General features: G+C 32.0%; 1 protein-coding gene across 1 annotated transcript in view; it reads left to right on the top strand.

The window, feature by feature from the left end:
- Window positions 1–13,778, top strand: part of LOC148309525 (glutamate receptor ionotropic, NMDA 2C-like) — a gene marked incomplete at its 5' end in the record, with an annotated part of 116,674 nt that overhangs the window by 25,321 nt on the left and 77,575 nt on the right. The window contains one exon of the mRNA XM_088259906.1: window positions 6,949–7,178. Within this exon, the coding sequence (XP_088116032.1) occupies window positions 6,949–7,178 (230 nt within the window). The remainder of the gene's footprint in view (window positions 1–6,948; window positions 7,179–13,778) is intronic.

Raw genomic sequence — 13,778 nt, forward strand, 5'->3', positions numbered from 1 at the left:
AGGATTGCCATTAATTAGAATCCGTAGGGCCGTTAACTGATTGAAGGCACCCCAAACTTTCGACCCGAAATACCTCAAATACCAGCCCTTTCCTAAGTTTTATTACTAGGTTTATGGCTCACTAGAACTTCACAACTCTAATACGGTCAGTGAATTGTTAAGGCCAAATTTTAATTAGTGACATAACCAATTATGTACATACAATATATATATATATATATATATATATATACATATATATATATATATATATATATATATATATATATATATATATATATATATATATATATATATATATATATATATATATATATATATATATATATATATATATATATATATATATGTATATATATATATGTTACTGTTTAATAAATTTTTCAAAATAACGGTATCTACTATATAAAAATGAAACAAAAAAGAAAGTTATAACTAAGTTACTGGATAATCAAAAAAATCTGTAATATTTCCAAAACTAACTAAGCAAACAAAGTAAACATCACGCTGCTTCCCTGCAGGGAAAGAAGGAGAAAATAAAATGTCACGACCAATCTGTCTTTCACAACATTCTTCACTTCTTCCACATGTATGCGTCTCCTCTTACAAACCCGTAGATAATTCTGACTCCTGCCTTATTTTCATCTTATTCTGCTCTTATGTTAACTTTATTTTAAATTGTTATATTTTATAGATTATTATAAAATATCAAATGGTTAAGCGCAATGTGTGGCCAAAGAAAATTGATAAAACCACATCCAATAAAAGTCGCCAAAGAAATATTTTTTACCGCAGATCGTTAGGATTTGTCACCCCGCCGATAAGCTCCTACGCACATCAAGAACCAATAATCCAAATCTACAAAAAATGGCCGCAAAAACCTTTTTCGAGACCACCAAAGCGTTGGATTATCATTATCTTTTATATTATTTAGTATTATCCCTATTAACGTCACTTCTATTTGTTTATTATAATATGACGTTGATGTGGAAAATTTTATCGTATCACTAAGTTTTATAACATATAAACGAAATTAAAATTGGATAATGAAAAAAAATATGACCATATGTAGATTACAATACCTTTTGTTTCCATTTTGTCTCTTTTTACAACTTACGAGAAAAAATATTCACTAACGCATTGAAATTCAGTATTGTGAAAAAACAATAAAATATAGAATTATTTATAAACTGGTTATTGCTTTATTATACTAATTCTCATTTTATATTTTTTCCAGATAAAGTTTTTGACACAAATCAGGATTATCTCTAATTATAGGAGTTATCAAAAGATAATATAAATATTTTTGGATGTTGTATTTTCAGCAAACTACGTAATTCGCAACTTAATTCGTAAAATATATGGCAACTTTAAATGATCGAATACAAAAACCGGTATCTGTATGGACATTCTATTTAAAACTCATTATTTAATTCTGATTTATCATTCAATCACACACGTCTAGGCAACCGATTGTTTATCATTTAGCTTACCGTTGACATTTAATTTATTTCACTGTAACTACTGCGCGCTACAACTGTATGGAAATGAGACATCATTAATTAACTGTATTATTCCACATCAATCAAGTCACGATTTGCATTCGAACTGTGAATATGCTACTAACAGCACCTCGATTGTTCAAAACTCCGTATTTTTATTACATATCGCTCATTTGGTGCAACAATGACGTAATTAAATTTTTTTAAGCAAGTTAAAAATGCCAAAATGTGCGGAAAGACTACAAATCATTTACATCGGGAGAAACATCGAAAAAAAATTATTTTGTGGTGAAATGCTGCGAGATGCCGTCAGTCTCATCGTATAAATGAGTAAAATGGAGCCATTTCTGTTGCTACAGCGTTTGAATTGCATATCCTGTAATACAAATTTCTTGAAGTGTAATTACGCCATTGTTGAACCAAATTAGGTATATATGAAATATAATACACAACGGATACGTAGCGTAATTGAATAGACACAGGATTGCTAAACTGGCTCTGTCAAAAAAATTAAGATTTTTTTTAATATGGTATGTATTTTTAACATTCACCTTCCTTGTCCTTAGTTACTCTCCTATTTTCACACAACCTTTTAAAGTAAGAGGTTTCGCGGTTTATTTTTTTACAATAAAATATCTATAAATAGGACAAGGCCCTTTTGAATACCGTACTTCAGAGCATGCGTAATTTTTAGATACTCTAAGTAATAAAGGTTAATAAAGGTTAAACCAATAATGGTTAGACTATCGTGTTTTAAATGTGTTTAATTCAGTCCGAAACCCCTCCCCTTTAGCTACATTGCAAAACTTTAAATGCTTTTATCCCAGTCCAAACTTTTGAAGCTTACGCCACTTCTCCACTGACCGCCTCAATTTATATTCCGTGCTGAAAGTTTTTGGTCCTAACATCATATATTCTCGCGGAAACCTTATTTTTCTAAAGTGAAAGTTCTTCTGCGTAGGTGGAAAATATTTTGTAGGTTTCGTTTATTTTTCTGTTTTTCAAACGCTTTTGTGAAACCCCACTGTGACGAATAAAATAATGAATTGTACATATTTTTTTTTACCCCAGGTACAAATTTTATACACACTTGTATAAACCCTTTTTTCAAATTGGAAGTACTTTTACGCAGGCAAAAAATCGATATTTTACAAGGATTCGTTGGTTTTTCAGGTTTCAAATGTTTTTGCAGAATACCGCTTTGACATTTTTTTTAATGTGATAGTGTTAGAATTTTCAGCAAACTTTCATATAAAATATCAAATTTGAATACAAATCATCGTATTTTTTTAATAAAAGAAGTCTAAATTTTTGAGTGCAGGGTAAATGCTGTTGATTTGGAATCCCACAGATGAATAAATCGAAAAATAACAGAACATTATGTGAATCAAGATTTTTAAATGAAAAGTATGACTGAGTCATGGATAATTTCCGATAAGGTCCGCTTTTGTGGTGTTATAGTCAACATATTTAGCTACCATGCTTAAGGTCCCGAGTTCGATTTCCAGGGGGTGAAAATAAACATCAATGATTTTACACTTAAATATATATTTAATATTACCCTAAGCTCTTCATTTTGTTGTAGGCCTTGTGGCCTGTTTTTAAGAGGGATTAGCCTCCTGTGATGTCGATTCCCAGCTATCGACCCATCTCTTTGGTAGTCTGCCCAGGAGTCGTCTACCATGGGGTTGGCCGTACAGTGCGATGTGGGGGAGTCTGGATGGTTCCATTCTCCTCACATGCGCATACCATTGTCTTCTTCGTTGCCTTCCCCACCTAACGACATCTTCGATCTCGCATATTTCCCTGATCCTGGCATTTCTTATTCTATCTCGAAGACTCTTGCCTGACATGCTTCTTAGAGTCTTATTTCTGACACTCTAAGCGCGTTTTTTTGTGGCAACGGTTTCCGCTCTACTTTCGACTATTTACATACATCATGATGGTCCCTGAAGTACAAAAATAGTCACCTTGCCCTCGTGTAAGTAACGATCAAGATAACACTGCGTCAATACGACGCAGTGCCCTATGCACCATTGGGTAGGAATAAAGGTTAAAAGAAGTATATACTACTACTATCATGCCGTTCACTGCATGGGTAGGCAGAGAGAAGAGAGAATGGAACGCCACACTCTTGTCTCTGTCTTGACTTCTTATTCATGTTGGAATAATAAGGAAAAGAAGGATAATTACAAAGGTTTTTTGGACAAAAGTAGTTTGGACATGTGAAGCGAACGGATGACAAGAAAAAAGTGTATTGAAGATACTCAAGAAAAATTAAAAGCTTGGCATCATTAATCAATTAAAACTTGAAATCTGATCGTGTCAAACTTTTACGTAAATGGAGGAAAAGTAAGACTGGATGTATGTATATAGACAAAGGTAGTTAGTTATACGTGTGTCTTCTCTGCCTATGGTAGTAGTAACATTTTGCAGCTAAGTCATCCAGCACATCTACGTTTTACTATCCCGCTCACGTCATCCGCTCAAAATAACCTTTTCGTTATTCTGAACGGATACGAGTCATTAATAATACAAACACCGAAACAATTCCACCTCGCTCCAACACTACCACTAGTATTACAGTATTACGGTAAATGAAAATTAATCACTAAAGCACCGAAATGTTATAATTTTTTTTCAAAGTCATTTTATATCAGGCATTTTTAAAAACAAGTATTTTCAACTAAAATAATGGAAAATTCAGGCAAATATTAATTGAAAAAAAGGAGAAAGCTCTTCTAAAACTTTGTGTTTATAATTCAAATTCGATCGTTAGAAGTTCTTTATACGAGTACAAAATAGTTAACCACTTAAACATTTTATTTTTAACTTGTACGTGGCTTCTCGTTTTTGTGGCTCAGAATGGTTAAATGGAAATGAAGGTATTTAGGAAACACATTTCCAATATGTATAAATTAAAACTGTCCATGAAACTATAAAAATATTTAAAACAACAATAAATAATAAAAAAAAGGGACAGCAGTGTCGAGAAGCACTCTATCCATAATCAGCAATGCTGTGTTACGTTCTGAACAGATAGCGCTGCCATTGCGGTAAAAAACTGTTTTTTAAAGAAAGCATGTTTTTACGTAACTGGTAAAAAGCAGTGACAACGTATAAAAACAAGCGTGTTTTTTAATGCAACGTTGTGTCAAAAATACAAAGCAATCCAATAATATTTACATTTTATGCATACAGATACAATTTACTCTGTAATAATAATAGTAAAGTGATATTTAAAAAAAAAATCTTCTGCTGAGAAAAAAATGTGTTTTTTTTAGTTTTTCTTCTTCTTTCTACTTCCAACTACATTCAGGTCATAAATTTATTTTACTGTTCTTTCTTCAGTCATACGATTTACATGCCATTCAACAAACTTACTTAAAAGAATACTTTAAAAATTCCTTGCATTCTTTCCTTATATCTCCATTCAAAAATCCATCAAACATTGTATTGCCACACATTTGTCTAAGATATCGCATTTCGACTGTAATCAGTCTATTTTTTTCCTTCTTCTGACAATTTAAGCTTCAATTGTACACATTCGTGACGGAACCAGGACTACTGGTGTACTGCCAGTTGAGCTTTTGCTGATAGGTTTTTATTTGTTATAACTAAATAACCAGTGAAAATCCATATCGCTCACTCCTTTCAACAACGTCATATATCAAAAAACTTGATGTTTTAGGAGATCGTTTTTAAAGTTTAAGAATATCATGAAATGTATAAATAATAAACATCAAGCCACTTATTGAAATTTTTACTGTGCAACCGATCTTTTTAGGTAAAACCTGAAGGTTTTTTTCTCTATTTGAAAAATATTTTGTATATAAAAAAAAATAATTAAATAATACCTTTTCTTCAAAATGCAAAAACGACACTTTCTGCCCTGTAGCGGGTAAATATTATGTTAAAAATATGCCGCTTTTGTTGGGATAAAGTAAATTTTCTGGGCATTTCGAAAACATGCACAACTGAAAAATTACGGTCTTCGATATATGACATTGTTGAAAGGAGTGAGCGATATGTCTATTTTGCAGTTTAAAAAGCATTTTTCACAAATCTCCATGTGGATTGTTCAACCAAAAATGATTTACTGAGATGTGTTTAAGATCTTTTTTATTTATAACCCTCCAAGCACCTTTTAGCAAGAAAATTCTTCTTAAAAATTCATGCAAAAGCGAAGTAATAAATTGCTGAAGATCTTTCTCCTTACAACCCTCGAGTATTTTTAAACAGCTCAATGTACTGTAAGAATATTTATTGCCTTAGTTAACGGAAGAGCTAACAAAAAAATTATATTAAATTTCATGTGATCATTTTTTCAATTTTTGTAGAGAAAATTTGTTCGCAAGTTCATAAAACACTTTTCGACTTGACGGATGTTGGAAAATACGATATTTTTTTAGTTACTTCTAAAAACGAGAGAATTTCAGTAATATAGTGTGAAACGGGACTTAATTACTTCCTATGGCAACGATCCTTAACTTGGGGTGCGCGTTAGGCGCTAGGAGCCCAAAAGCTTAACCCACAATAAAATATTACTATACGTAAGCATGCAAAAAAAATAACATACAATACTATATTACACCTTAAAATAAGCGCAAGGATCCTACTGAAATGTTTTATTTTATTTTAAATAAAAAGGTTCCATTTTTATAATATCGATTTATATATTTAATAAAAAAAATCAAAGATTCGCCGACTCACCTATGTGGTTTATCGGTTGAGTTCTTTTTTGTACGTTTTCATTATTTTCATCTTATTTGTAAAATGATAGAGTAAAATGAGTGAAATAAACGCACTAACAAACCTGAAACAAACTAACATATCAATATCCCGCTACCCCATAGGGGTATCCAAAACATAGAACGCCCCATCACTCTATCTCTGTCGAATAGTGTCGGGCACATACGAATCGTTCCGAGGGTGCCATGGTGCCCCCGGGCACGGGGTTGGGAACCTCTGGGTTAGAGTGACGAATGTTACACGTGTATGAAGTGATTACTTAAAGCAGCCTATGATACGCTTACCCTGTAAACACCCAGCTTATATTTTTCTTCATGTTTGTTGAGATATCAATATAAATCGGCAGTGTAAAGGCAAAGGGGGCTATCTGTCAAATTTTTAATTTTCTAAGTTCGTTCCACAAAATGTATAAAATAGTGTATTCCATAATTTGGCAAAAGGATACAGCTGTAGTTGCAAAACTTATTTAGTTTTATTAAGATACGTACATTTTAAAATACATAAAACAAATGAGTTATTTAATTTCACAAGTTTATTTATGCTCTCCTGTAAAATTAGGTCTGAGACGGATATACCCCTTTGCCTTTACACTACCAAAATCACCAGTAGGTACATGTGCTTTTATGATGTTTGTACTGTTTTTGAATACGTGTATTAGCACGGGGCTCAATTTTGTGATCTTTTTCATCTCCAGATTGGCGTGTGGAAGTCCTGGCAGAAGGAAGGCCTGGACATCAAGGACATCGTGTGGCCGGGCAACTCCCACACGCCGCCGCAGGGGGTCCCGGAGAAGTTCCACCTCAGGATCACCTTCCTGGAAGAGCCGCCCTACATCAACCTGGCTCCGCCGGACCCCGTGTCTGGCAAGTGTGCCATGGACCGCGGGGTACTGTGCCGAGTCGCGGCGGACCACGACATGGCCGAGTGAGTAGATCCTGACATAAGTCCTTAAGGAAAATTCAGTTAGCTTCCGGCAATGCATAGAGCTGGATGTCAGGTCACGCCCTTTTTTTATCGAAGCATTGTTTTTTTTTTTTAATTAAATATTTATTGAAATAATAAACCTATGTATTTTTTTTAACTGCTTACCTTTCCATTACTTTTTTCTCTTCAAAACTACACAATTATTTCGAAAAAAGAAACTTATTTTTTCAATGCAAAAATGGTGTTAAAAAATCAATAACCAAAAATGTTACGTGAATGAAGAGAAAATAAAGTTGCGCATCTTAATTTTCTTTAACCCCAGGTACAATTGACGTTATCATAATTTTTCCTAAAAAAAAGATTTTGTTTTTTTTTAAAGTTTTTTTTTTAAATAATGGTTGTAAAAAGAAAAGGTTATTTAAAGGCAATGCAATATATGAAAACAAAATTATTTTCTTTTTAATTCAGTAACATGTATTGTTTTTATGTTTTTCACAAAGGATTACTTTTTTAGTCATTTATTTAAAAAAACTGAAAGCACTCTCTGCATTTCCATTTCATCGTCATGAAAAATTTGTATGTAGAAATTTTATGTTATGGTAATGTTGCTTAGGAAAAACAGCTCCATTTTCCTGAAATAATAACAGTATTTCCGTTAATGTTTCGCTTGTGGATAAAGCAAAAATGGTTAAAACCCCACAGGAAAAGTTAAAGCTCCGATCCAGGGGGAAATAGTCCTATTAATTACAATAAATGCTTCTCTCACTGTATGGCAACCCCCATATTACACGATCAAACGCATAAATATACAGGGCGTTCCAGGGATCAATGAAACTAGTGTAATAGAGGACCCAACGGGCTATTGGAGTGACCCTCGTTTATATTTATTCAGCGATTTTTGATACTTGGGGAGTTTAAACGTTTTGAATGTATATATTTCAAATTCTCTCCTAATAGTAGTAATTATTGCAACGGCTTATCTTATTTTTTTATAAAGGTACGTCTTTACTTTTTGTTGTTGTGAAAAACACAATTAGTTCAATTTTCAGATAAGCCTAAGCGGCTCGTCTTTAAAAATAGCAATCAAGTCTCTGATTGTCCGCGACACTAACTATAGGACCACAAATTAATAGTTAGAATATTTTTGATAATTTCGTGTCGAATAAAAATATTCAACTCTTTTTTTAAATTGAATAGAATTATTTAACACAATCCGATAGATATTGCTTCCTGGCAATCATCCATTCAATGTTGTCGTTTTTCTATTTCTTATTCATACCCAATGGTGCTTAGGCCACTGCATCGTGTAGAAGCAGTGTTATTTTGATCGTAAAATACATAAAAGAAGGGTGTTATATCCTGCGCTTTATTTCTGCATTTCATTATTAGTGTTTATGATAAACTATGTTAAATTATTATACATTTAAATTTTTTATGACTGACGCATATCAAACAACAAGCTTACGCAAAATAATGAAAACAACAGAAAAATTGGGGAAAAAAACAAGACGAATTAAATGACTTTGAAACTTGTCAATATTGTTAAATATTTTTTTCGACATCCTTCATATCCTTGTATCACGCCACTTTTGTTGATCGTTTTCCGTCCGAACACCCTGTACGTTGAAGGGTCCTATAAAAGTGAACGCACCCTCGAGTGGGCAGCTTATTGACACCTTCATCCGGTGGCTACCTGAGCTTAATATTAATCGAAATGTTAGTTCCAGTTTCGCTCAAGCTTTCCGCCCCTGCGTCACGTTTTGCTGTGTATCGAAAGTTTGGAAATGGAATCGCTTTTATACGTCGCGTATCTTTATTCTATTTACGTTATATGATACTTAAGCGGATCGAAACCTGATAGCTGAAAATAACATTTTTAAATCAATTTTCAGGCACAATAATAAGTCCTCCGTTTTCTGGTTCATTCCCAGTATAAAGGAATCGTCAAATGCTCCCTTTTTTGTTATTGCGTTTTCTTTCTTTGTGAACATTGAATTCACCATATGTTTTTATCGCCTTCTGTTATTACTTATTCGATTTTTGTGTCATCTTATCGCTAACCAATAAAACATAATAAATGAAATTTAACCAACTTTCTATTTTAAGAAATCATATAAACATTCTTTATAAACAACAAAAAAGTTCTTCCAGTGTGTTCTTTTTTAACCTCCAAGAATAGATTTCGGCTTACAAGGTATTAACGTCAACCGGTGAATAACATTTATCTAAACTTGTACCAAAAACAATATGTAAGTGTTTTATTATTTATTGATTCGGCATTAACTTTGTGGAATGACATGATTATTTTGTAAAAATTAAACAATTGAATATACCACTTTATCGAGTTTTATTTTTATTAACGACTAGTTAAAACGACAGATGTTTTCATCTTCTGGTACAAATTAAAACTAAAGAACAAAAATATATTTAGGTGTATATATAGGTTAATAAATATAGGGAGTAACAACTTGGGTCAAATTCTTGGAAACTCAAAAGTAAACATATTAGATAGAAGCGGTATTTACAAAATTTTGAGTGTGTCCAAATACTTGTTCACAAAATCTGGATTATCTCCAATAATGGGTAGAATTGGTGAATGTTACACGTGTGTAAAGTGATCACTTAAACCAGCCTATGATAGTCGTCACACCCGTAAATGCCCAGACTTCCATATTCTTCTTCATCTTTGATGAGATGTCAAAAAATAATAAGAAGCGGTATTTATGAAATTTCTTGCGGTAACTGCGATAAAAAATATACTGGCTAAACTGCGAGAAGTCTAAGAATTAGAATAAGAGAACACCGCCGTGGACTAACAAGTAATTTTTTTTCGGAATTTGCAAATCATATCATGGAAACTAACCACTCATTTGACTCTCATACACTTAAATTATTACATTGTGTTACAAATTAAGGTCAAGTCATGAATAATTAAGAAAATTTAGAAATACGTAAAAATTTAAATTCAGATAAAACAATAATTTATATTGATACATATATAATACATAAGTGTTTTGTCTGTTTATTTTTTAAAAAATTATGTCCGTATTAATTGTGATTAAAGTTTTATAAATAATATTTCTTATAAATAGAATTATTAAAATTGAAATGAAATTGCGGGATAATAATTTTAAGTACTTTATTTTCGATTAAAAAGCCCGTAAAAGGCCTTCGTAATGGCGTTGGAGCGACGCCAGCGCTAAGTCTAGACAATCGTTATTATGAAAACCTGAAATATCTTTTCGTTCACTTTTGTTCGTAGCTAAATTTCTCATTTGACATTTACTGACCTCATTAGTTTGTGAGATCTTTAAAATTAATGATAACCATCCAATTTTAACATACTCTCGTATAAACGGTTAAGAGCAGTGGTTCTCAAAATGTAATCCACGGAACTCTGGGGTTCCTAAAGACATGCAGTTATATAGTTAAAAAAAAAATTTTCATAAATTAAATTAATGCCTTCCATTCCATTAAAACAGTTTCATCAATATACAGTGTAATAAATACAACATTATTTTGCGAATTATGTTATTGTATGTTGTACATACAGATAATGTTCACTTTTTAAAAATATTCGTAAGAAAAATATAATGAAATGATGAACATACAGCCAAGTTTTCTTTATTTTTGGGCTCAGTTTTTCAATAGGGTTCCATCGCCAAAAAAAAGTTGAGAACAACTGAAAAAATTTGGTGTGTTTTATTTATTAAATCATACATCTTGATTCCATTAGGCCAATGAAATTATATTTAATCGTCATAAAAATATGTCGTGGCAAGATCGTAAAATTTTAATTTGATAATTAAAGAGCATAACAATAACAAATTATTTGTCTTTCACAATCATATCAGATTCAAATCAAGTTATTGATGAGGATACAGAGGTATAAATATAAAAATAATATTAAGTGGTGAAAACTTAATAAAATAGAAAGCATTCAAAATCAGTAGGCACTCTTAAAAGAGAAAAGTTCAATTAAAAAACAAATTAATCGTATAGCTCTCTATTCGATTCAATGTCATTGTTTAAAGAGGGAGACTTATCACAACCTGCTATGATCTCTTTCTCTCTCTCTCCAAACCACACGAGTATATCCTTGACCTCCTTTGGCTTACACAAGTGCAAGTTGGTTTTCGATGCAACCAATAATGCATGTGATAAATATTTTGTGCAGGTGTGAGTGTATGAAATAGATGTATGACAATACGTATTTGGTTACCTTTATTGGGATTATATTCGTTCGTGTTTTTCGGTTTCTAATTACTTCCATCTTAACTTTTTGATGTCATATATAAAATAATACCCATTTGGGAATCCAAAATAAATTATCTAAAAAAGTACTTTATGGAATGATATATATGTAGTGATAAGTCATATTTTCTTATTTTGTTTTTATCTTTTTTTTATATTTTCTCATTTGCTTGTTTTAAATATGCTTCTTACTTTATGTTTTTCTCATTTATTTCTTTTAAAAATGCTTCTTATGCTTATTTATTATACCCGTTTATTGTTTTTTATATTTTGCCATGTATTAGTATTAGTTTTAGTTATGTAAAAAAATATTACTTTATAATTGCGTTCCAGTCTTATTAACCTTAATCCCATGTCCCAAAATGAGAAATAGAAATTATTCATCGGGAATATTATATGTATATATGACTTATGTATGTATTATGTTTTGAAAAAAAAAAACAAATCTACTGTTGCTAGAAATACGCAAACGAATCTGCGCAATTGGCGTGATCAGCTCTAGCGTATCATGTCTGGTATGAATAGTGCTATAGTAGTTGTAAATAGTGCTGCTTGCATTTTGGTGTAGAAATTACCCCGACGAAGAGACGTTGAAACGCCTTGGAACCGATGGACTAAGATCTTGGTTGAGTATTTATTATGTATTAATATATAAGTTATTTTGTTAATAATTATCAAAAGTAGTTTGACGTAAAGTAAGGCTTTGACCGGTCATAGGCTGGTTTAAGTGATCACTTCATATATGTGAAATATTCACAATTTTGCTTATGAACGACAACCACAATATAAATGCAACAATTGAAATCAATTTATTCGACGACATCTATGGTTGAAATTATAAAGTTTTCATTTTAGTTGTTCATTCATTGCAAGATGTTATATTTAATGCTTCCACAACCTTTAGTTATGAGTACTAAGATGGAGAAGAAATATTTAATGTATAAAATCGTAAAATCTAGAATGAAACACGTTTTTGTCGATTTTAAAATTAAAGTGTTTAGTGATGGCGATGAGTGTACATCCTGATTTTTTGTTCTTGTAAAAACTGGTAAATGTGTTTCTGAAAGGGTTGAATAATCACCATGATGGTTTTAACTTATAAATTTGTTGAGCCGAATACACCCTCATAAATTAAACCCTTTTACCTTAGAATATCGTAGTAAACTACAAATGTTTTCTTATGAGTAAAGCAAGTTTTCTCAGCGGCTACAAGATGATAATTCATAACTCCCTTCAGATGGAGAGCGTACATCTCTTTGACTTCATAACTACCCCCTAGTAGTTCTTGTTTGGTTTTTGATGCAGAAAATAAGATGCATAATTGTAACTTTTCAACTCTTAACGCAATATTGGTGAGCTGTAGGGTATGAATTCCTGTAAAATTAACAAAATAATAACCAAACTAAATTGAAGTATAAAAACGTTTGTACTCTATCTTATCCAGTTCTAATGATGCATAAGGCACTGTATCGCACTGAAGCGGTGTTATCTCTATTGTTTCTTCCATGAAGGCATGGTGATCAATCCAGTGCTTTAGATACCAGCCCTGGATAATATTGGAAGGGAAACATAATAAATATTTATCACTTATAATCCTGGTGTCTCTAGGCAGCACACATTGAAGAAAAATAAAAGACAATTTTGAAATCAGAATGAAAGAAAATAATTTAATGTTGATGACGTATTGTATGAAAATGTAAGCTTGATTAGATTGTTACAACGATTTTGAATAGGTAATATGAATTCCACCCTTAAAGGCGTAATTACCAACCCTACTTCCAACCCCTAGGGTGAATATTGCACCCGGAGAGAAAATGCGCACTTGGCCTGAATTCTTTGAACCCCTCTAATGCTCTCCGACAAAGAATATTCCATTTAACCCAAAATTGACTCAATTCTCTTTTTGATGCAGTTCTTTAGATAACTATGGCTTGTTTATTTGATAAAAAAAGTTTTTTAAGTTAATCAAGTGATTTACAAACTAACCATCACGCCGTTTCACCACAGGGGTAGGCAGAGAGAACAGATACCACGCCAATCACTACCACTCAAATCAAATCAAATACTCCACCAACAAGGCACACAAGATGGCTTGGCTTGGTGGGTCTCAGCAATTTTTTTTTAAATGTGTTCTTTAATATAAATGCATACAGTTTATTTAAAATTAAAACAGTTAAAAAATAATAATAAATAAATAAAGGGCCTTTGGCACCATTGGATGCGGATAAAGATTACAAGAAGAAGTGAGATAGATCAGTAGATCTTTGGTAGATTCCTCCTGTAGGCGGCAATTGGACCACAACGCATTAGGACCAGTTTACCAATAAGGGACCCTTTAAATGATCC

The sequence above is a fragment of the Brachycentrus maculatus genome, unplaced genomic scaffold, assembly GCF_059751285.1.
Source record: "Brachycentrus maculatus isolate JH-2025_06_01 unplaced genomic scaffold, ASM5975128v1 h1tg000121l, whole genome shotgun sequence".
Classification (NCBI taxonomy): Eukaryota; Metazoa; Arthropoda; class Insecta; order Trichoptera; family Brachycentridae; genus Brachycentrus; species Brachycentrus maculatus.